The following is a 24,349-nucleotide window of genomic DNA, read 5'->3' as shown; positions in this document are numbered from 1 at the left end:
GTATGGCTTTCACACCATCATAAAGTTGAAAGATCGCTAAGATCAAACCATCTTAAGTCGAGGACCATCCATACAGGTCTACATTTGGAGGTCTCCTAACTGAAAGTAGATGAAATTCAGTCTGAGATGAAAGGAACATTTGCATTTCTGAAGATATTAATATTGTGATAAATTTTCAATCATATAATAAGTACTGAATGATAAATACCATCTACATAGCAGTTTCATGAGCTGTTACCTTCTGCTCTATTCACTGTCCAAGTGCTTGTTTGACAAAACTTAAAACAAATATATGTTGCTCAGGAACAAGTATACTGCTTTTTAACTATAATATAGAACTAACCACTGGAACCTGACTATAGGCCAGGAACCAGGAACCTGGAACCTGGCTACACTGGAACCTGGCTATAGTCCATTCAGGAAGAAAAGCTGTTCAGTCCATTCCAGCACAATAAAACCAGTCTCTTTTCCCACAGTTTTACTTTTTAAGATGAATGGCATGTTATTCTAGTTCCACCAGTAAGTGTAAGCTAAACACATCTAGTGTAAATTAAATTCTCAGCAGTTCCTCTGATACCATAACAAATCACGTGTTAATGCTAATGTTAAAGCCGAAAGTCAGGTGAGGTGTCAGGTTTTACTTGACAGGAATCTGGTTTGCACTGCGATGACTGATGTAAGCAGGGCCCAAGAGGAGTCCAGTACATTATTATTATTGAACAAATATCGTAAAACCACTTTTTCCTTGGTTTAACGATATACTTTTAACTAATACACTGTACAACTACAATAGATTTTTTGAGAAATGAGTACAGCAATTTCAAATGGAAATAAGGAACTTTAGCCAATTTTTGTCTGACGTATTTGATCCATTCCCACAAAACCTGAGATGCACAGAAACTTGATCTTCTGTGAGAAAGGTATTTTCTAATAAACTACATTTCATTTCCTGAATTTGGCTGCCAATTTTTGAAGAGCCAAACAGCCACAAAATGAACAATTAGTACATACTCTGTAAATACTTTTATATCCAGCATTGATTCAAAGACTTTATTGTTTAAGTCTACACTGGTAAAACTGTAATAAAAATAGATTGACTATGTTGGACCCTCAAATAACACTTCTCACTATAGTAAAACACAGAATTTTGAAAGCTACAAGTTTGTCTTGGACTATGTCCAATAGGGTCTGGTTACAAGAACTAATTCATTATAACCTATACTGTGATCCTGGAGCATGGCTCTGAAGAATACATTAGATGAAGGCTCTAGTCAAGTGGATTAAAAATAGAAAACTGAATAGCCAGTTATGTGCTCTAATTAAGTAAATACCATATTTGCATAATGATAGAAACTTAGCTTAGGAAAATGAGGAAGAAACAGGTACAAATAAAAAAGAAATCTGATTAAAATCACATCCTTTTTTCACTTAACTTGAACTATGTTAGAATAGAATAATTATCTGAGTTTTAAAAAAACTCTTTCTTAGAAGGTGGTTAAATTAGCTAATGAACTAAAAAAGGGAAACTGGACTGAAGAGGGCATAGATATAAGAAAAAGTGTGGACACACACTACTGAACACAGCCCAATAATAGCAGATACTATTTTCAAAAGGATTTATCAAATATACTCAGGTCTTCACTAAATTAGCTCAGATCATAATCAGCTTGATACCAATGCTCCCTTTCTTGGACTTGAAGCTGAATAGATCATAAATCTCTGTTAAATAAATGATTCCTTACAACCACCAATTTCTGAAATAAATGAATAAATTAGTTTCTCCTTTCTATACAATTCTGCAGTTCAGCTAGATAATGGTTAAAATCCCTTGTAATATAATGGAAATAACAACAATATAATAACTACCTGACTAACTACCAGACTTATTTAAACTTAATTATTTGAATCAAATAAGATGTGGGGCTTCCCTGGTGGCGCAGTGATTGAGAGTCCACCTGCTGATGCAGGGGACACGGGTTCGTGTCCCGGTCCAGGAGGATCCCACATGCCGCGGAGCGCCTGGGCTCGTGAGCCATGGCCGCTGAGCCTGCGCGTCCGGAGCCTGTGCTCTGCAACGGGAGAGACCACGGCGGTGAGAGGCCCGCGTACCACCAAAAAAAAAAAAAAAAAAGCACTTAACAAATTATCATTTAATCACTTCTATAATTATAAATCTCTCACAATTTGCATAGCAATTCAACAATTTCACTATAATTATATAATGTTAGCAATTGGAAAGATCTCTCTGATTAGCTGTAGCTCTTAAATTTATCTATTATTAACAATAGCTTCTTACACTATTTGAATACATATATATAATCATTCAATCCTTAACAATCTTGTGAAATACCCAAGGCTTATATTATTACCTTCATATCACTGATAAAACAACTGAGGCACAGAGAAGTTAAATTACTTGCTTAATACGATCATAATTACAAATTATAATTCATTCAAAAAATCAGGTGGAACTGCTACTGATTTCCCACTATCAACCTATACAAATACATTACTATATACTTGCACTTTCCAGAGCTCACAATGATTCCCCACAGCAGAACCTTTGCACATGCCTTCTGCCTGGAAAGCCTGCTACCACTCTGTTCCCAACTGGCAAGCTTTAAGAAATTTCACATATAATACCTCATTTTTACAGCCACCCTTTTGGACATACTAAGTATGAGTATTCTCATTTTCCAGTTGAGGAAGTAAGACTTGTCTAGGAAACATGCAGATAACCAGAGATAGGGCCAGAGCATAAACCCTGGTCGTCTCTTACTCAGGACTTGCACAGTACCATAGGCTGGGAATATGGCCATACACCATCATTGACTGTAAAATAAGGCCACAATTTTTGGAGCACTTCCTGCTCTGGTCCCTTCTGAGATTACAACATAATTCAAGGCTCTTCAATCTATTTAGTTTTAAACTTACTACATGAAAGAATCTAGCTGGGAATCTAGTATAAACACTTTCACTAATTCCATTAGAAGTCAATTTATATTCATCTCTCAAATGTCCACATCTATCGTAAACCAAGTAAAAGGCCATATGTGCCATAATTACTAAGAAATAAAATTATTGCAAAAAAGTCTAAAAAAACTGAGATTAATCCATAGAATAGTGCTTCACTCCAATCCTGACCAAGAGAGCCCAGTTTATTTTCCTCTTCTCAATAAGACAAATTAAGTTGCTATCAAATTTAAAAGTCCTTATAGTAACCTCATATAATGTAAAGCTTTCTGAAGTAAACAGAAAAATGTACTGGGACTGCAAATTAGCCTTTAGGTAATAATTTTTAATAATTTTTCAGAAACGTTATTTGGTTATTTTCTCAAAAGCATTTTCTAAATTAAAAACAGAAAAGCACAGAATAAGCTTCATAGAGATTTTATTATTTAAAAATAGCATGGTGTACTGAAAAGATCATAGACACAGGACTCATGTCCAGAAGACTGGGTTTAAAGTCTTGGGTCAACTTATCTACTAGTTTGTACATATAGTGCTAGTCACACCACCTAATTTATCAACCTTTCTGAAGAGATGAAAACTGTACCTGTTCTACCTGTATGATACAGTTTTTAGGTTCAAAAGAGAAGATAAGTAGGAACAGTACTTTGTATTTTTATCATCGCAAATTTTTCTTGAACCCATTTTCTATCAGTATTAAACAAACCACTTCCCAACTAATGGGAATTTCAGAGTACTAGCAATAAATCAAAAAGTGCAATTCTTTTATGGCTTACATTATCTGTATCATAATATTCTTTAAAACGAGTTTAGATAGATCTGTACATAGTTGAAAAGAAAATACTCCTGGCAAGAGAAGGTCATTTGAATCTTCCCTTTTTTATTAGTTTATATTTCAAATTCCCTAAAGCTTCTGACCGTTTGACTTATCACCCAAACCAGGACATTTTTTAGAGTAAATGGGAGCCCTGTTAATAGTTAAGCCAGAAGAACAGACATTAACCAGAACTGTTGCTGGTAAGCCAGGGCATATGGTCATTTTATATAAGTGTACTAGATTTGGGAAGAGGAATTCTATCTATCCTAAATAGTCTGCAAAAACAAATTGTCCCAAAGGGTGAGAAGTGAATTAAAATATAATTTAATTTCACTATTCAGTTCTAATACTTCCGATTATAACTTAAGTAAAATAGAAAAGTATTGGCTAAAACTGAAGGCCTCCTCTAAGAACTGAATTTTAAACGTAAAACATTTTTGGATCAGTAATTATCAAAGCTTCCTTAACCTTAGACTGACATATGGATTAGGAAAAGCAAAATGTCATTATTTTTTAAATAGTCTGTTTTTCTCAAACATAATTAGAATAAGAAAAAAATGGGGGGAAAAAGTCAGCCAGTGTGTTTGAAGACATAGGTGCAATTTGTGAGGCATGAGTACATTAAAGATCACAACTACATGCCAGCAGTGAATAAATTCATTAATTCATAGGTGGAAAAATTACCATTTAAGACATGCATCATTATTTTTTTAAGTGGACAAAGCAATGAATATTAAATGTGTTTGCTCCTGTGAACCCATCAAGGAATGCTTTAATTAATAGACTCCAAGTGTCAGTGACTTGTTCCTACAGTTAACTCTTCATAATATTTTCCATTTACATTACTGTAAATATTGTTCCCACAGTTTCCATCATGGCAGCATTATATATATGTACACAGGACAATTTGTATAGAACTACATTTACTGGATAAAAAGATAAAGATTGGTTTTTCAAGATTCCCAAAATACAATCCACTTTTCTATTCTACAGTCTTAGTGATCACTCTTAAATTCTTTTATCATCTCTGCAGCGGTTAAGCTCTGAGGTTCTTACAAATGCCAGTGTTAAAGAAAGGGCCTAACGGCTATCTAACAAAATTCCTAAGCTTCATTAACCTATATTGCAGAGATATGAAATACTGCCCAAGCAGCCACTGTATACAAACTGATGGCCTGGAAGAAAAAGATGCCTCTTTCCACTGACAATAAATAGCAGATCATTAACATCCTGGATCAGCCCACCATCATTTAAACCTATGCCAATAGGCAAGCACACAGTATACTGTATAAGACTATTTATCAAGTATAAAGTGATAGTTCCTAAATTGGGAAAATTATATATCTAATAAAACTTTGCTCATTGCTGATGCGAAATGAAGTAGCTAAGTACTTAAAAACACAAACTACTTTAATAGTTTATAAAGGGAAATGAAGAAGGTATATGTAGCCATAGAGATAATCAAAATACATAAAAGTTTCTCTACCTAAGTTAGAAGTTGGCTATACCGCATGAGGCTACTTTTTCTAATCGGAAAGCAATGTATAATCTTTAATGTCTTTTATAAGCACTTTAATGACCACCTGACTCTCAAAAGAAAAACTGTGATACTGACATCCTCCATGAATGTTAAATATATCTTTTAAAACAATTATAAAACTGCTCAACCTAACTGGAATCTCAGCACCATCAACTCAAATCATAAAACATTTTGGCGCTTGGGGCAAGATCACTAATTGATCCAAACAACACCTAGTAATTACTGTAAACAACTTTTTAAAAATTAAATCGTGTTCATTTAGGTTGACACAAATTTTGACAGCATAATTTTCTATTATGTTAATACTTCTCTCCCCTCTTATCCCTCTTATTATTTTTATCTTATTTTTATCTTTCTTATTATCTCTTTTGTTCTGCTCTTAAAGTAGTTCTGACTGTAAGTATACAGCTCACTCCAGTTTACTAGTATTTTGTGTTTGTATTAAAGGTGCTGGACATTATTATGTAAATAATCATAATGGGTTTAATCACTAGATTTTTTGCCTGGGGATACAGGCAAAAAATTTGCTGGGAGGGGAAGAGAATGGCATGATGTGTAGAGTGGGAGAGAGATGGGAAATGCCCAGCACAAATAGGAGAAATAGCCTTAGAGTAGGAAACAGCTCCATAGGAATCAGCTCCAACTTGGTTCTTCAGGTAAATCATGTAACCTCATTTGTTCATTATATATGCTGGGCATGTTTTGTGCCAATATGGTAGCCACTAGGCACATGTGAGTTTGAGCACTTGGAATGTGGCTAATCCAAATTGAGATGTCCTGTGAAGGTGAAATACACATCAGATTTTAAAGCCTCAGTATGAAGAAAAATGATGTAAAAGGCCTCATTCATAAATCTGTATATGGATTACATGTTGAAATGATAATATTTTAGATAAATTAGGTTAAACAAAACATGTTAAGTTAATTTCACCTGTTTCATTTCACCTTTTTAAATGCGGCTAATAGAAAATTTTAAATCATATATGTGGCTTTATTGGGTAGTACTGTTCTAAGACTCTCTGATAAGAACTAGGAATACCGAGGAGAATGAAGAAAGCACAGTCTCCGCTATCAAGAAACCCCTTGCAGCCTAGCTGGGTAAGATAAAAGATATAAACATAATTACAATATAATAGCATTAAATGCAGTGACAAAGATACATATAGAAGGGTATGGGAGAATGAGGAGGGCTATTTGTGGAAGGGGGTAGGAAGAAGGGGTGAAGAGAGACATTAAGGTAGTCTCCTGGAAGCTGCACTACCTGAGCTAAGTCTTAAAGGATACGTAGAAAGGGGGTGAAATATTACGGATCCGGGCGGAGGTAATTTCAAGAGAAGAGGATTGTATGAGCCAAGACAATGAAATAGCAAAGAGCAGGAAGGAGGAATATAAGCAGTCTCCTGTTTTAGAGGGAAAGGATAAGGTGGGGGGTAGAGGTGTAAGGTTAAGAAGGGCTTCTTTGACATTTTAAAGGGATTGAATTTTAATCTTTAGGCAATTGAGAGCCACTTGAGTGGTTTTAAACAAGAGAGTGCCAAGATCAGAAATAATGGTTGGGCATTCTGGCAGCTGTGTGGAAACTGCATTTAGGTGCAAGATTGGAAGCACAGTCTAGGTAAGAAATATCAGGGCCAAAACTAGGGCAAAAAGAGTGAGGATGGATAGGAAAGCACTAATTCAGAACTCTATTTAGGAGGTAACATCAGTAGAATACAGTGATTGACCTGTCCTGACTCCATGGAAAGGGGGTTGATATTATTCTAAAGTGATGGGAAGACCCTGGCATGTCTTAAACTAAGGGAGTGTCATGTTCTGACTTAGGTTTTAAAGAATCATTCTGACTGCTGTTGGAGAATACACTGTAAAGGGAAAACAGTGTAAGTAGAAAGATAGTTGATTAAAAAAAAAAAAAAGGAAGGCTATTGCTGCAGAAGAGGTTTAAGATGATGGTGGCTTGGCCCAGGGTGGATACAGATGAGGTGATGAGAAGAAATTGGATTAGGGTTGCATTTTTCTCTGCAAAATGGTACTTCCTAATTCACAGAGTTGAGAAAAGAAAGTTCAGGAAGATCACACTTGTTGAGTCCCATTGTCTTGTTTAACCAAGAGGTGAAGTTGTCTGCTGAGAGTGAGAATACTGTATAGAGGCTTGAGGAAAACAGTGAAGGTTTGGAAGACAGCAAAGGAAACAGAAGGAGCTAAATAAAGGTTATTTTAGAGATTAATTGGTGCCCTATATGAGGTCTGAAACCATGTAATTTTAGTGATATCAGTCTAACCTGTTATGTGATTTCTCCCGTCACAACCCTCAGCTACCCAGCTGTAGGAGGTAAGCAGATTGTATAGAATGAATCAACAAAGAGTTTCAGTTGTAAAATGGCTTGAGTTACATGATTTCAAAATCTACATAGTTCCAAAATTCTTACAGTTCTAAGAATCCTAGAGTTTTCAGTACACAATTTTTCTCATTGCGGTTAAGTGTACATATATAAAAGTTACCGTTTTAACCATTTCACCACACAATTTTTAAATTGAGCATCCTAACCAAGGGCCTCCAATATGTATGCTAGGACATTAAACTCCCAACCCTCAAGGTGGCAGTGCTGGGCCTGAGGTGGCTGGAATCCTAGTTGCTGTTGCCTCTGGATGGAAGCAGTCTCATTTTTTATCACAATATGTAATACAAGTATTCTTTTTCCAGGTACTGAAAAAGTTTGGGAAGCATTGTTCTAAGCCATAAAATTTGAGAAACCTAGTATTACAAAGAGTTCAAAATATCTGCTTCACTGTTAAGTTTTCTCACAGGACTTCATAATTTACATGTAGGTCTTAAGGCTCCTTATCGGAGGCAGGTATCTACACGTATGCCTACTGTTTCCACCGTTAAAGTGATTTATCATAAAATCCCATAAAGAGAATCTAAGAATTTAGAATGGATTCAAAGATATTCTCCGCTTAAATGAAAAAGATGAGTCCCTCAAGGAACGCCCAATTCATTAATTTTACACGGAGACTGACTCTCTGGCAAGCACTGGGTTAGTTTCTGGTGATAAAAAGGTGAACAAGACATGGTTTTGACCTTAAGAAACTTAAGAGTCTAGTGAGGAGACTGATTTAATTAAATAAATAATGAAAACTGCAATAAGTGTCAGCTAGGAAGGCACATAGCACATAGTGCTGTAAGAGGATCTGATAGAAAAGACTAAAACAAGATAAAATTTGGAAGTGAATGATACTTTAACAGGGTAATGAATGTTCAGCAGCTCTCTTTTATAAAGATACCAATGTTCCTACAGCATTGCTAGGATGGTACAGAAACATCCTGTTATGCCCACTCGCAAGGAGTAAGCTGTGATATTCATCCCTTAAGACCGGGAATGAACGGGAAAATTACTTTTACATTTTATATCTTTGATTTCCCAAATACAACTCTACTTTTTAAAGTTTATAATATCCTCTGTCTTCCTCCCAGGTCTTATAAGTATTAAAAAAAGTATTGAACTGGTTTAAAAAATATTACGATACTGTCTATTCTGTTTATTTTCTTCAACTTCATATACTTAGAATTTCTAACGCTAAAACGCTTCTTTTAAATAGGTAATATAAATAGGAAAATATACTAATAATTTGAATGTTTATAAACGAACAGCCACATAAAACGTTGATTTAAAAAAAATTACCTAACAGCATGTTGTTCCAATAAATAATGCGTCACTTCTGATTCCGTCTCATTTCAGGTTCGTCAGAAACTTTCTTTAACCTGAGCAAAATATACATCGTTCATTTTGCTACGCGGCCTCGCCACCCAGTCCGGTCAGGTCGCATCACTAAACTGTAGGTAAGAGCTACCAGCCGGAAAGCTACGTTAGATTGATCTGTGTCCCTTCCCTCTTCAGTTAACTTTAACTTTCCATCTGGTACGGGCCGCTCCTACGTGCTTTCCCAGAAACGGGCTTAAGTCAGACACATTGATCACTTCTTAGGAGAACGTGAATCTCCGCAGACAGAACAGCGTGAGCTTTCTCCGGGCCCTCTCAAAAAACGCGGTGGCGGCCGCCAGCTCTCGGAGCCTCTTCTGACGGCTCAGTGGAAGAGCTCCACTCTCCAGTCACCGCCCAACGCGGTGGGACTCGTCGCCGACCCAGCTCCTCCGCAGGGGGCGTGAGGGGCGCCACCCAGCTCCGCAGAGGTAGGAGGAGGAAGAGGCGTGACGTCGCGGGAACTCCCATACGACGTTGCGTGACGTCGCGCGAGGTCGGGGCGGGGCGAGCGTAGCCGGCGGCCCTCGGGCCCTCCCCCAGCGCTGGAAAACGCGGGCTGCCCCGAGGGGGCGGCTTGGCTGCTGGCGGTGTGGCAGATTAGTGAGGGTACGAGCAGAAAAGCGAACGGCTGTCTCTTCCCCTCTCCAGAGCGTGCTCGCGTTCCTGCTGGGGCTTTCGAGAATCTCGACGCAATCTTGCAAGCCGTGAGTAAAAGGAATCTTTTTCCCCGACCCAAAGCGCTGGGTCCTAGCGGGCTATTTCCGGTCTGGAGCTGCCGGCTGACCGAAGGCGTTTGACCCCGGGGTGGGGATGGCTGTATGGCGCTGGGGCTGAATCTGAGGAGTCGGCTGGAGCCGGCCTGAACTACGCAGGAGGTAGACCGGATTGCGGACGACCCAGCGCTGAGTGCTGTTTCCGAGTCTTCGCACCAGCTGAGAACTTGCTTGCCGGCGCCGGGCCCGCCACGCGCATGCGCCGACCTGCGCCCGGTGTCGCCGCGCGCGCTTCCGGCGCCAGTCGTGTGGTTTGTTCGGCGGAGCGCTTTGGCGAGGGCGGACCGCCAGCCCTTCGCGGTGCGGGAGGAGGCTGATGGCTAAGGGTCCTGGGATGGGAGCCACTGGACCTCTGCTCTGCTCGTAAGAGCAGCAGTCAGAGTCCCTATTCAGTTTGTTCAGGGCCCTTGTGTGAACTGAGGAGCGGCTCTTGCCTCACCTAAGAATGTGTGTGGTGTGACAGGAAAGATCTTCTCTTGAGCACCTTCAGTGTGGTGGTTTGTGGTTTACATTGCAACAGGAGGCACAGAAATGTATTAAATTATTGCAAACTGTTGAGCCCAGGATGCAACTTGAGAGGCAAGATGCACATTTTTGAGAAATTATTCGTGCAGCGAATAACGGTTCAATATCAAAAGAAATGCCAGCAAAAAGTGCTAAGCATGCAAAATAGATTGGAGAGGGTTTCAAGTTTCGAGTTGATGTGGAATACAACAATATATTGAACCAAAAACTGGAAAGCGCCCTGAAATATTCTTGACTTAACAAGCATCTAGACACACAGACACACACACACTGTAAAAGAGCAAGGAAGATGATTGCCATAAGCTGTTCAATATCTGAACAGCTTAGTATTGATAAATTGTTATGTGGGGGGAAAAAAAACACTTAACCTTTTTATTACCCCTGAAGGTAGAATAAAGGAAGCTTATCTTACACTATTGGTTTTAAACTATTGAATGCTAAAATATACAATTTTAAATTGTTCATTAAAGTAACTAAAACTTTGTTTTGAACTTTTTGATTAATAAAAACAATTAACATTTTTGTTTTGTTTTTTTTGCTTCTTAGGAGTATTTTGGAGTTCATTGGCATCACAACTTGAGTTGCAGCAGTGACGTGGCCGTAGTAGACGTGGCCGTAGTAGACGTGTCCTAGCAATGTGACCTTGGGCGAGTCACTTAGTCTCTTAAGCCTGTTTTCTTAAACTCTAAAATGAAATTAATAATATCAGTAGTAGCTGTTTTATACAATGTGAAGATTAAATTAAAAGGAAATATAAAACAGCACACTCCATGGTACATAGTGAATACTTAATAAATGGTGGCTTTTATTGACAGTAGTATAGACCCATTGATTTATCTTTTAGATAAATAAAAGATAAATTTAGATAAATAAAATTTATTTAGATAAATTTAGATAAATAAATAAATGGAATTTATTTAGATAAATTTTAGATAAAATTATTTAGATAAATTTTAGATAAAATTATTTAGATAAATTAGATAAAATTTATTTAGATAAATTTAGATAAATAAATGGAATTTAAATTTATCTAAATTTAAATAAATTTAGATAAATAAAATTTATTTAGATAAATAAAACTATTTAATAAAGTTGAATACAAGCCTCTTTAGAAATTAAAAATAATTTCCTAATATTATGTAAATAATATTTACATAATATTAGTATTTTGTTCAGTTTTCTAGTACTTGTTCAGTTTTCACTGATTATCTTTAAAAAAAGTGTAATCACAATTTTTGAAAAGCTTAATAAATGTATTTTTATTTCTTTAGTGTTTTATAGTTTACCAAGTGGCTCTGCACATATTGCTCCCTTTAGACATGCCCTTGCTTATCTTAGCCTCTTCATCAGAGACCTCAGGAAATGGTTAGTAAAAGACACTTAAATCCGTTTGGGCACTTGTTAGCAATGGTAAGGCATTGACTAAGGAGCCAGATGTGAGGGTTAGTAGATTTGTTAATCATTTTATTGTAATTTTTTAGTAGTAGCTAGTTAATGGTTTCAGTTTAAGAACACATATCAAAATATTTATTAATCCACTTGAACTTAATAGCCTGTTGCTTCCTTGAGGGGCTACACAAATAATAAACTTAATCATTCACCTTTATTCTGAGAGGCACAAAATAGCTTTACCCATATTTGCCTTGTTTTTAGATGTTTCCGTATTCATAGATCTTGGCTGTGTCTGTATCTTGCTCACCAAATTTCATTGTTATGAGAAAGCTGTTCAGAGACTTGTGTTAGTCATCTTTCTTGCTCTTTTACAGTGTGTGTGTCTAGATGTGAATGCTTATTAAGTCAAGAATATTTCAGAGTGTTTTCCAGTTTTTGGTTCAATATATCGTTGTATTCCATATCAACTCAAAAGTTAAGAAAGCAATAAATTCTTTTAGAATGGGGAAACAGTACTGACCATGAATGATTACAAACCTCTCTATATCATAGTCCTTTCAATTAAACATAATGTAGGTAATTACTTCCTCATAGGCGGAATAAGAAAAAATTTGCCTGAAAGAGTAGCTTAACTTAAGGCCAGGTAACTGAAATTGGGGCTTTTCTCACCATACTCATCTTTTTTCCTCACTTCCACCCCCTCAAATTCTAAAGTGATTGATCATAGGTAAATAAGGAAAACTTGAGATCAGCTGCCTGGGCTTGAAGTCATCCTGATTTCAAATTACACAAAGATAAATGCAGAATTCACTTATGTTGCAATCTGTTGTTTCAGGTATTTGAACTGACCAAAGACAACTTCAGACCTGTATAATGTAACAGAAAAGGTCAGAAAACATTAGGCAGTAGAAGTGTGAGCATATTAAGTAAGATGAACGTCCCGGGAAGCAGCTGTGGAAGCCCTAGTTCTGCAGATGTATCTAATGACTTTAAGGATGTTTGGACAAAACTAAAGGAGTGTCATGATAAAGAAGTACAAGGTAATTTTTTTCTGAAATACTTGTAGCAGTATTCTGCTGAGACTATAATAATAATAACTAATTTTTATGACAGTTCAAAGATCTCATTTTTAAGGGACCTTTACTATTCCAATTTTGGGTGATTCATTTTTATGGTTGAGTTGTTGCTTTTTGACTACAGACAACTAACCACAGAATGTAGCTCCTGCACAGCTTGTAGTTACTTGTAATATGTATGGTGTGGTGGAAGGGGCATAGAAATTGTTGACCGAAGATCTGGATTTGAATTCTAATTTCATTTATGTACTTGCTCTGTGATCTCAGCAAGTTACGTAACCTCTAAACTTAATTATCTTCTGTAAAATTATTTGCAGGATTGTTTATTGACATAAAAATACTACCTAAGTCATTCGACAAACCTTCAGAATTTGTATCTCAGTGCTTGGGTTTGCCACCAAGCCCTGAGACCCAAAAGTAAATGGCAGTTTGCCTTCAAAGAGCCTGCAGTCTGGTAGAGAGAGAGTCATGTGAACAGATAATTAACAGTATAGTGAAATAAAGGCTAAAAGGTTTATATGAAATGCAATGAGCATACAGAGAATTGAGCTGTTGCGATTAGGTGGAGTATATAAATGTTATATATGATTGTGTTAAAATGTACTATTAAAAGCTAAACTATTAAAGCTAAACTCAACGTCTGATAGTAAGCCTTAATATACCTATCTAATTCTGTGACTTTCATGTAATACATTTCCCCCATGTGTGGGAAATGCTTCGTATTACATTTGTTTCTTGATTACCTACTGCAACCATAGGTTAATACTACCGTGCTTTATAGTTTTTTTCTTTTCCCTCAGTTGAATAGCTTTCTCTTTTTTTAAAATTGAAGTATAGTTAATTTACAATATTGTGTTGGTTTCAAGTGTACAGCAAAGTGATTCAGTTACACATATATATACATATATGTATTCTTTTTCAGATTCTTTTCCATTATAGGTTATTACAAGATATTGAATATAGTTCCCTGTGCTGTATAGTAGGTTCTTGTTGTTTACCTGTTTTATACATAGTAGTGTGTATATGCTAATCCCAAACTCCTAACTTATCTCCCTCCACCCCACCCCACCCCACCCCCAGTCCCCTTTGGTAATCATAAGTTTGGTTTCTTTGTCTCTGAGTCTATTTCTGTTTTGTAAATAAGTTCATTTGTATCATTTTTTTTGGATTCTACATATAAGTGATATCATATTTGTCTTTGTCTGGCTTACTTCACGTAGTATGATAATCTCTAGGTCTATCCATGTTGTTGCAAATGGCATTATTTCATTCTTTTTATGGCTGAGTAATATTCCATTGTATATATATACCACATCTTCTTTATCCATTCATCCATCGATGGACATTAGGTGCTTCCATGTCTTGGCTATTGTAAATAGTGCTGCTATGAACATTGAGGTGCATGTATCTTTTCAAATAAGAGTTTTCTCCTGATATATGCCCAGGAGTGGGATTGCAGGATCAACTGGTAACTCTTCTTTTAGTTTTTTAAGGAGCCTTCATACTGTTTTCATTTCCCTAATGATTAGTGATGTTAGCTTTTCATGTGCTTATTGGCCATTTGTGTATCTTTGGAGAAATGTCTATTCAGGTTCTTTGCCTGTTTTTTAATCATATTGGTTTTTGTTGTGGTTGAAGTTCTTTGTATATTCTGGATATTAATCTTTTACCTGATATATGGTTTGCAAGTATTTTCTCCCATTCTGTGAGTTGCTTTTTCACTCTGTTAATTGTGTCCTTTGATGCATAGAAGTTTTTAATTTTGATATAGTCTAATTTATCTACTTTTTTCTTTTGTTGCCTATATTTTTGGTATTATATCCAAGAAATCATTGCCAGATCCATCGCCATTAAGTTTTGCCTTGTGTTTTCTTCTAAGAGTTTTATAGTTTTAGATCTTATGTTGAGGTCCTTTTTCCATTTTGAGGTGAATTTTGTATATGGTGTAAGGTAAGGGTATAACTTCATTCTTTTGCTGTGGATATCTAGTTTTCCAGCACCATTTGTTGAAAAGACTGTCCTTTCCCCATTGAATGGTCTTGGCACCCTTCTCAAAAACCATTTTTTTGAGAAGGGTGCCAAGGCTCTACTGTAATTGGTCTGTATGTTTGTCTTTATGCCAGTACCATATTGTTTTGATTATTGTAGCTTTTTATTAAGTTTTGAAATCAGGAAATATGTGACTTCCAACTTTGTTCTTTTTCAAGATTGTCTTGGCTATTCGGAGTCCCTTGAGATTTCATATGAATTTTAGGACATATTTCCCTACTTCTGCAAAAAACATCATTGGGATTTCAATAGAGATTGCATTGCATCTGTAGATCACTTTGAGTAATGCTGACATCTTAACAATATTAAGTCTTCCAGTCCATGAATATGAGACGTCTTTCCTTTTTTAAATTTCTTTCAGCAATGTTTTGTAGTTTTCATCATACAAGTCTTTCATCTCCTTGGTTAAGCTTATTCCTTATTTTGTATTGGATGCTTTTGAATGCTATTGTAAATGGAATTTTCTTAATTTTAGATGCTATTGTAAATAGGATTTTCTTAATTTCCTTTTCAGAGTGCACGTGGTTAATGTAAAGAAACACCACTGATTTTTGTGTGTTGCTTTGTATCCTACAACTTTGCTGAAAGTTTCTATTTCTTAATTGTAGTTTTTGAATTCTTAGCTGAGAAAAACATTAGAAACTCTTTAATTTTATTATGGAAGGTTGGAATTCAACTACATCTGCTACTTCACTTACATCTGTTACTGCTCTATTACACTCATTCTTTGATAGATTTTTCTGCTCCATGTTTCCATTAAAACACTCTTTCAGCATATTAGAATTGCTGATGCAGTCAGGGTACATTAGTGTTCGGTTAGAAATCCAGGTGTCAATGAAGTTATTATTGTTTTATCCATTTTTTTTTAATTTAAACTTTTTTTTCTAAAATTGTGAAAACACAAAATAAACAGCAAAAATTTACCCTCTTCTCCCCACACACAAACAGGTAACCACTTTTATTATCTTTTGTGTGTGTATTCTTCCATTTTTTTAAATTTAAAGTTTAAGACTTTTTAATTTTAGGAAATATTGTACATTTATAAAAGTAAAGAAAATAGTATAATGAACTCCTATTTACCCATCACTCAGCTTGAGCCGTTATCAGTACACAGCCAATCTTGTTTTACTTATTTTGCATTTGCATCTTTATCCCTCTTCCACTCAGTTATTTTGAACTTTCTGACATAATTTCATCTATAAATACTTCAGTATATTCCAGTAGTCTTTTTTAACAAAAAATTGCCATTATCATACTAACAAAACAAATTCTTTAATGTCATCTTATACCTATTAGATGATTATGTTCAAATTTCCCCAGTTATCTAAAATGTCTTTTTATAGTTGGGTTTGTTCCCATCTGTATCTAGAAGAATTCTCCATGTTGTGTTTGATTAATATATCTATTGATTATTTTCAGTTTAGTTTTAGTTTATGTTTCCCTTATGAATGAGATTAAGCATCTTTGCTTATGCTTGAGGGTGATTTGTATTTCTTTCTTAAGAACTGTTTATATACCTGATTATTCTTTGGTTGGCCTTTTCCCTATCAATTGATAGGAGCTGTTTATATGTGAGGCAGATTAGTTCACTTCAAATATTTGAAAGTTTAGAAATTCAAATTTGTTGTTAGTGATAAACATCTGATTTTTAAGTGACTGTGCTTGTGGTCATATGTTCAGGGACAAATATGAGTATTTTACGTTAATTCTGCTCTTCATTTGACTACACTGTTTTCCCCCAGAAAATGTAGTGTGAAACATTGAGGAAGTATTCTGAGTTTTAGTACTGACTTGCTATTCATTCAGTGAGCAGTTATTGAATTATATGCTGAGAATGGTAGCAGTTGCTGAGAATACAACAGTGAAGAAGACACAGTAGGTTTTGGGGGCATTGTATTCATTCTCTTTCGGAAAATATTTATACACTGTAGTTATATAATGAAATGATAGCAAAAATAATCCAGATACAAGATATTCTGTCTTGTATAATGGCTACACTGATAATAACAATGTAATCAGCTACGTGCACTTTTAAAACTGCAAAGGAATAATAACATCTCCCAACTTCTGTTGAAGAGAAGCCATATCTTCCTCTTGGTTTATAATACTGTGACCCCAGCATGTAAGTTTACCAATAGGAACAGTTTCAAGTTTAAACTATTATAGGAGCTATACACTATGAAAAAGCATATTCTTTGTGACCTGGAGGTAAAGCAAATACAATATCTTCAAATGATTTAAATAGGACCAGATGTACTTGAGTTTTTAATTAAACATTCAACAGAGAAGAATTAGCATTCTGCCATCTTCAAGTATAAGGTTAAATTCTTTATCCTTTAAATGATTACTTTCTGTTGTCTTATAATAAGACATTAAAATTTTAAGAAGATCATTAAAATTTTATTATGCAGAGTCCCTATCTTACTCATCTTTCTACCTGCATTTCCATAGGTGAAAGTGCTTGGCACATAGTAAGAAGTTAGTAAATGGTATCTGAATGAATTGCATAGTTTAGCTGCATCAGTGAAACATTTTCTTGAACATAAGTTTTTTAAATCCCATAATATATGAAAATATCAAAATTTCATATCTCTAAAACCCTGAAATGCTTTACTACCCATTTACTTTAAATTTTCTATTTTTAGATGATACTGTAGAAAGTTGGGAAAAGAAAAATAAATCACCATTTTATAGGAATGGCATTTGTTTATTCTTTCCTAGTTTTAAAAGAAAGGCATGTAGCTTATTGTATTGTTGTGTTCAGTGTACATACTGTTTTATATGTGACTTATTTTTGCGGTTATTTCATTACTTAACCAAACTGCTTGTTTTTCATGTGGTACATAATCTTCATTTTAGAATTTTTAGGCATACCCATTTAAAACTGGGACAGTTTTATTTTTTAGGCTCCTAATTTAACAAGGATAAAGTATTTGGCAGCTTTCTTCCTCATGTTCATTGGTGTTTCAGGGTCTTCAGGAGACCTCTATGATGAGGAAGCATCAAGAAAATAAATAACATATTGTTTGATAAGAACAATATGCTATTCATCAGATTACAGAACATATAAGACTCACAAATATTACATAATGGATAATTTCTTTTTAAAGTGTGTACTCCTCATGGCCATACTCTTAGTAGCCATCACACTCGCAGGAGCATTAGTTTATATACATGGAAAAACTTTAAGGGAGGAATACAGAAGTTGTTGATGATTTTGATTAATATCTATGTGCTTTATGAATGGTAGGTATTGGATATATGTTTGAGCTGATGAGAGAAGATAACTTCCGGCATATTATAATATATTGATCAGGCTACTTTTGCCAATTTCAAAATCACTTATGGTTTCTTAAAAGTTTTAAATGATCGTGCACTATTTTTTAAAAATTAGTATGTTATTTAAAAACATTTTGGTTGGGCCCAGGCAAATTTGTTGAAAGGAAGACTTTTTTTGACAGTCCCTTGTCAATGTGTTCCAGATAGTTCCATATAAAATTAGATCCTGTGACTCTGTGATAACATCAAAGACATGCCTAAAGGGTACTTAATTTTTTTTTTAAAGTAGAGGATCCACTTGGAGAAACCAGTATAAGAGGCTATTTGAAAGACATCAAACATGGACTTGTCCAGACTTTGCAGGTTTTGAAGTATACATAGGAATTAAAATTCAGTCATTGCTTTTAAAACTTTGTGTCAGGTTAAAAAAAAAAAAAAGGGAAAGAAAAGATATGAAGGTAGTACCTGAGTTATATAATTTTTCTTAGATACGCATAAGATCTTAAATGCATCTGAACTTGTTTGGATACAATATTTTTTTGCCTTTTAAAATCCCTTTCAGTATCAGGTTTATTATTAAAAAGCACAGGTAGTAAGATGGAATTTAGAATATTTTTCATAATGTCACCATTTTAATAAATGGTTTTTGTCCACGCTATGTTTTACCATCAACATCTCATCTAGTAATGTTTTCTATATCTGGTAAATAAGGTAATCAATTTCATAGAAAACTAGGCAGATTTTTGAGGACAGAATTGGAGCCCCATTGAAGAAACGGAAAGTATAGAGGCTCTAATATGACAGGATAAATATTTCTTGATTCAGTTTTGGATTGCTCCATTTATTTTCTTAGATGTTTCATCAAAAATTCCAAAAACATAACATTCATATTAAGACTACACAAATTAGCAATGAAAGGAATTGCAAGTAATTTTGGTCCATAACATCAGTGTCCTAGTCATTAAGAAAGGCTAGTCGTCAGGCAAATCAGAACCACAATGAGATATCACCTCACACCTGTCAGAATGGATATCATCAAAAAGAGCACAAATAACAAATGTTGGCGAGGATGTGAAGAAAAGGGAACTGTCATATACTGTTGGTGGGAATATAAATTGTTGTAGCCACTGTGGAAAAAAGTATGAAGGTTGCTTAAAAAACTGAAAATAGACCTGCCATATATGACCCAGCCATTGCACTCCTGGGTATATATCCGAAAAAAAACAAAAACAGTAATTCGAAAAGATACATGCACCTCAATGTTCATAGCAGCATTATTTGCAGTTGCCAAGATATGGAAGCAACCCAAGTGTTCATCAGGAGATGAATGGATAAAGATGTGGTGTATATATGTACTCAGCCATTAAAAAAAAAAAAAAAAGGAATACTACTCAGCCATAAAAAAGAAATTTTGCCATTTGCGGTAACATGGGTGGACTTAGAGGGTATTATGCCAAGTGAAATAGAGAAAGACAAATACTGTATGATGTCACTTATATGTGGAATCTAAAAAATACAACAAACTAGTAAATATAACAAAAAAGAAGCAGACTCACTCAGACTCAGATACAGAGAACAAACTAGTGGTTATCAGTGGGGAGAGGGAAGTGGGGGGCAATATAGGGTAGGAGATTAATAGGTATAAACTATTAGGTATAAAATAAGCTACAAGGATAGGGACTTCCCCAGCAGTCCGTTAACCCAGCAGTGGTTAAGAGTCCGCACTCCTATTGCATGGGGCTTGGGTTCGATCCCTCGTCCGGGAACGGAGATCCCACATGCCGCACAGTGCGGCCAAAAACAAAAACAAAAGGATATATTGTACAACACGGGAAATATAGCCAATATTTTATAACAACTATAAATGGAGTGTAACCTTCAAAAATTGGGAATCACTATATTGTACACCTGTAACAATATTATACATCATTTATAATTCAATAAAAAAAGCACTATCATTAACTCTCACATGTTATTTTCCATTTGTGTTAATATAAATTCGATAATATCCACAAAAAATTAATTTACCCATTTTGAGATCATTAAATCTTAAGAGTAAACTAAGCACACCTTAAATATGGCTGCATCTCATAAAGACAAGTGTCTTTACTTTGAAGTTGAAATAATTGATTAGGCAGTTACAGGAATACTAGTAGTTGTGTTTTTGGTAGAAGCTTAATTCTTTGAGCTATATATAAAGCCACTATTTATCAAGAAGTGTTATTAGGCTTACAATTTATAATTCAGAACCATAAATAACTTGTTTTACAGTGACAGTACATACATATATGGTTTATTCTGGGTAGCAAACGAGAATGAGTAAAAATTAACATAGCAATGATTTTTATTTTGTTTATAACAAATTGAATTCTTGGCTTATTTCTGAATTCTTACTTAAATTTGTTTCTTGTATTATGTTCGTGACTACACATATGGGCCCTTAATTGTTTCATTTCTTTGAAAATTCACATACACGTTATAAGGTTAATTGTAGTGCAGCGCTTTTGGTCTTTTCAGCGCTGTTTCCTCATTAGGTGTCTCAGGTTGCCAGTGTTACAATCCTAAATACTTTTTTGAACAGACTACCTGTTCATACAGGAGCTGCATTGTTGTATAGCCTCATTCCTTCCGATGGGCGTGGAGCAGGATTAAAGCACACTTTATAGGGGTTCTAATTGTGGATGCCTAATTGACTTGATGAATGGCAAATGCTAAAATTTAAACACACATACATACACATACACACATAAACCTGTTTCAGGGCTGATCTGCATGACAGAACAAATGCCTCACAGGTGTTGAATGCTTACAAGATAAAAGAGTAGTCTTTCCATATTTCCCAAGAATTTTCTTTTGAAGTTTATAAGGATTTTCTGTCTCATTGTTTCTTTTCTTAAAATGGTTTATGGCAATAATCCATTTCATCTTGGGTGCACTCTTCACTTCTAAAGGCGGACCTGAGTTTTAGAATTGGCCAAAATTAAAAAAACAAGAAAATCTAAAAGCAAGTAAATTTTCACACACTTTGGGAAGGGTAAAAGAGTGAAAAACTGCTGACTCTAGTCTTTGGCCTAGTAGGGTCACAAGTTCTTTTCTTAATTCTTCAAGAATGATTTGATGCTTTACTAAGTACTTTCAAGGCCTTGTGAGTTTGTCATCATTACCTGAAAAAGAAGGAAGCTTCTCCAGCTACGAACTTGACAGATGGAAAAGATTTTTTTAAAAAATCAAAAGATCACACCAGTTTTTATTTTAAACAGTGAAAAACTAATGTTTCCCTTTATTATAATAATTTACATTTTAACAGTATTCCAACTCTTAGGGTAAATATTTTTCCATATTTTTTTTTTTTAGCTTTTCATTTTGAGCTTATTGTAGATTCACACTGTAGTATATACCCTTTACCCAGTTCACCCCAGTGGTAACATCTTGTATAACTATAGTATAATAGCACAACTTAGAAATTGACATTGATACAATCTTATCAATCTTATTTAGATTCTGCTACTTTTACATGCCCTCATTTGTGTGTGTGTTTTAATTCACTAACGTGTAGATCCCTGGATTACCAAGGGTCCCTAATGCTAAGTCCCCAACCACCTTCCTCCCACCCCAACCCCTCCAGCTCCTGGCCACCCATAATCTGTTCTCCAGCTCTATAATTTTGTCATTTTAAGAATGTTATGTATGTGGAATCACATAGGGTGTACTTTTTGGGTTGGCTTTTTTTTTCCAACTCAGCATAATTCCCTTGTAGTCCATCCAGGTTGTTGCATATTTTAATACTTCTTTCCTTTTTATTGCTGAGTAGTACATGTGGTACAAGGATGTACTGCAGTTTTGTTTCGTTTTGTTTTTTTTAACAGTTCACTCACTGAAGGATATTTGGGTTGTTTCTGTTTTGGGCTGTTATGAATAAAGCTGCTGTGAACATTTGATTACAGGTTTATTCATAACATTTTATTTATTCAAATTATAGGCCATAGAAATGAGGGTAAATGTATCATATCAGTTGGACATTTCCTAGAGGTGAAATTTGAGATATGGCGCAAAAGTATAACTAAAAAATTCTCCAGGGCCTTTATTTTTCCATAATAACTGGATTTCCTGGCATTAAATCCTTACCTCTTGGGCAGTAAGAAAAGGTGACTTCCCCATTAGTATCTGTATGACTTTTTTTTTTTTTTAAACATCTTTATTGGGGTATAATTGCTTTACAATGGTGTGTTAGTTTCTGCTTTATAACAGTGAATCAGTCATACATAAACATATGTTCCCATATGTCTTCCCTCTTGTGTATGACTTTTAATTTCATCCCTAGTCAGCACCAGGGAGGGGGAGATTGTGGAGAAATGTATAGGTCTGTTTTCTAAAACTCTTACTTAGCTAAATAATGTTGTTCAGACAGATAATAAAAAATCCTGTTCTTAGAAGTGACAAGTTTATTAATGTTTCTACACAAATTATATGGAAAGATTTTCTAAATGTATAACTTATTAGAATCCATAAACTACCAAAAACAGTCAATGTTTAATTTTTCAGAAATTAGTTAACTAATAACCATTTATTGGGGATTAACTATGCCCCAAATAAAAGAAATTCTTAAGTAGATATAGAATTTTAAAACTTTCTAGGCACTGTTTTTAAAAGTGAATATAATATCCACAAGTGGGAAAATTGTAGAATAGTAAAAAAATTGGTTTAGGAATCTGAAAATGTAAACACAGAAGTTTTTCCCCCCTTTTAATAATCACATTGCAGAAAATAGCATAGAGAAAATAGAGAACCAAATAGTTTAGTGTTGCTAAATAGACTTATTCTTTTTTACTTAATGATTTTAATAGCTGTGTATTATTCTGTCTAGTGGTTACATCATATTTTACTTAAACTCGTCCCTATTTTAAGCATTTTATATTTCAATACATTGTTTAATATTCTTTGTGACTATGAGTTTCTCTATAGTTTGGATTATTTAGGTTAGAATCCAAGATGTGGGATATTGATGAAAAAGAGTCCTGTTATATATCTCTAGCTTGCTTTCCAAAAGAATTGTGCTAATTTATAATACCTCCCGCAAAGCATGGCAGTGTAGTTTTACAACACTTTTATCAACACTGGGTATTATAATTTTTATAATTTTGCTAAGTAATTTTTTGGGTTTGGATTTATATTGCTAGTGGTGTTGGATATATTTTCATGTTTGTTTAATGGCTGTTTTTCTCCTTTTAATTATTGTTTCTGAGACTGAGGAATGTCACTCTTATTTTGTTCATATCCTTTCTTGCAGTCTCAATGCTCATCAGCCTGCTTTCTTAACAGTAATTACCCAAGTCCCGTAGGCAGTGGTCTTCTATTTTGTATTGGACTCAATTAAAATTAAAAATACATATAACACATGTAATACATATCTTGAGCTAAAAACAGTACTGCCTTATGTTAAGTACTTTTTTGTAAGCAATTGTGTTCCTAGTCCCGGACTTCCTGACACAATCTGTTTTAATCCCAGAAGATTTGAGCCTACATAAGCACTATTGCTGTTATCAAAATACATAGGCTATGCCAGAACATAAACCTTCATTTATAGTGAACTTCTAATTATATGCTTGCCCATGCTATTGGGAAGTAACTCACTTTAGGTGGAGAAAATTTCATTCTATTTGGCTGTCATACAATAGACTAAGAGCAATAATGTTGCAAATACTCTTTTGTGACCTAAGGGTGCAAGTGAGGGAAATACACTTTTCAAACTAATGGGACCTGGCTCATTGTTCAGAGGCCAGGCTCAAGTAACTTAATAGTGTAGCATTAGATTCATAAAGAAACTTAGATTAACTGCTTTTGAAACGATAAAATGTATAAATAAAATACTGAGGATTTTTTTCTTTTTCAGGTTTACAAGTAAAAGTAACCAAACTGAAAAAGGAACGAATTTTGTAAGTATCAGCATATATAACACTGATGTCCTATTTATAAAGTAATTGATATTGATGTCCTACTTGAATTCAGTGTTTTATTTATAAGGAAGTTAGCTTTACTTAGTGTGGACCTTGTGTAGTTGACAGCAAGTTATTCAAAATTCTAAAGGAAAAAGAATAATTTTGAGTATAATCTTAGTTAATATTTGCATATATTTATATTTTAACATAATTTTAATATGTGTATAATCT

The 24,349-nt window shown here is 34.8% G+C and overlaps 1 protein-coding gene across 9 annotated transcripts in view; it reads left to right on the top strand.

Moving 5' to 3' along the window:
- Positions 1-24,349, top strand: part of RBBP8 (RB binding protein 8, endonuclease) — a 96,559-nt gene that overhangs the window by 5,571 nt on the left and 66,639 nt on the right. For 3 of the 9 annotated variants that reach the window (XM_060121768.1, XM_060121775.1, XM_060121769.1), the window contains exons 2-4: positions 9,065-9,792; positions 12,614-12,818; positions 24,073-24,115. In XM_060121768.1, coding sequence (XP_059977751.1) covers positions 12,710-12,818; positions 24,073-24,115 — 152 coding nt within the window. In that variant the 5' untranslated portion in view covers positions 9,065-9,792; positions 12,614-12,709. The remainder of the gene's footprint in view (positions 1-9,064; positions 9,793-12,613; positions 12,819-24,072; positions 24,116-24,349) is intronic. The other 6 variants (XM_060121770.1, XM_060121771.1, XM_060121773.1 and 3 more) reach the window with 5 other exon arrangements.

Source organism: Lagenorhynchus albirostris, chromosome 14, assembly GCF_949774975.1.
Source record: "Lagenorhynchus albirostris chromosome 14, mLagAlb1.1, whole genome shotgun sequence".
Taxonomy (NCBI): domain Eukaryota; kingdom Metazoa; phylum Chordata; class Mammalia; order Artiodactyla; family Delphinidae; genus Lagenorhynchus; species Lagenorhynchus albirostris.
Note: the sequence above shows the minus strand (reverse complement) of the source record. Positions and strands in the feature narration are given on the sequence as shown.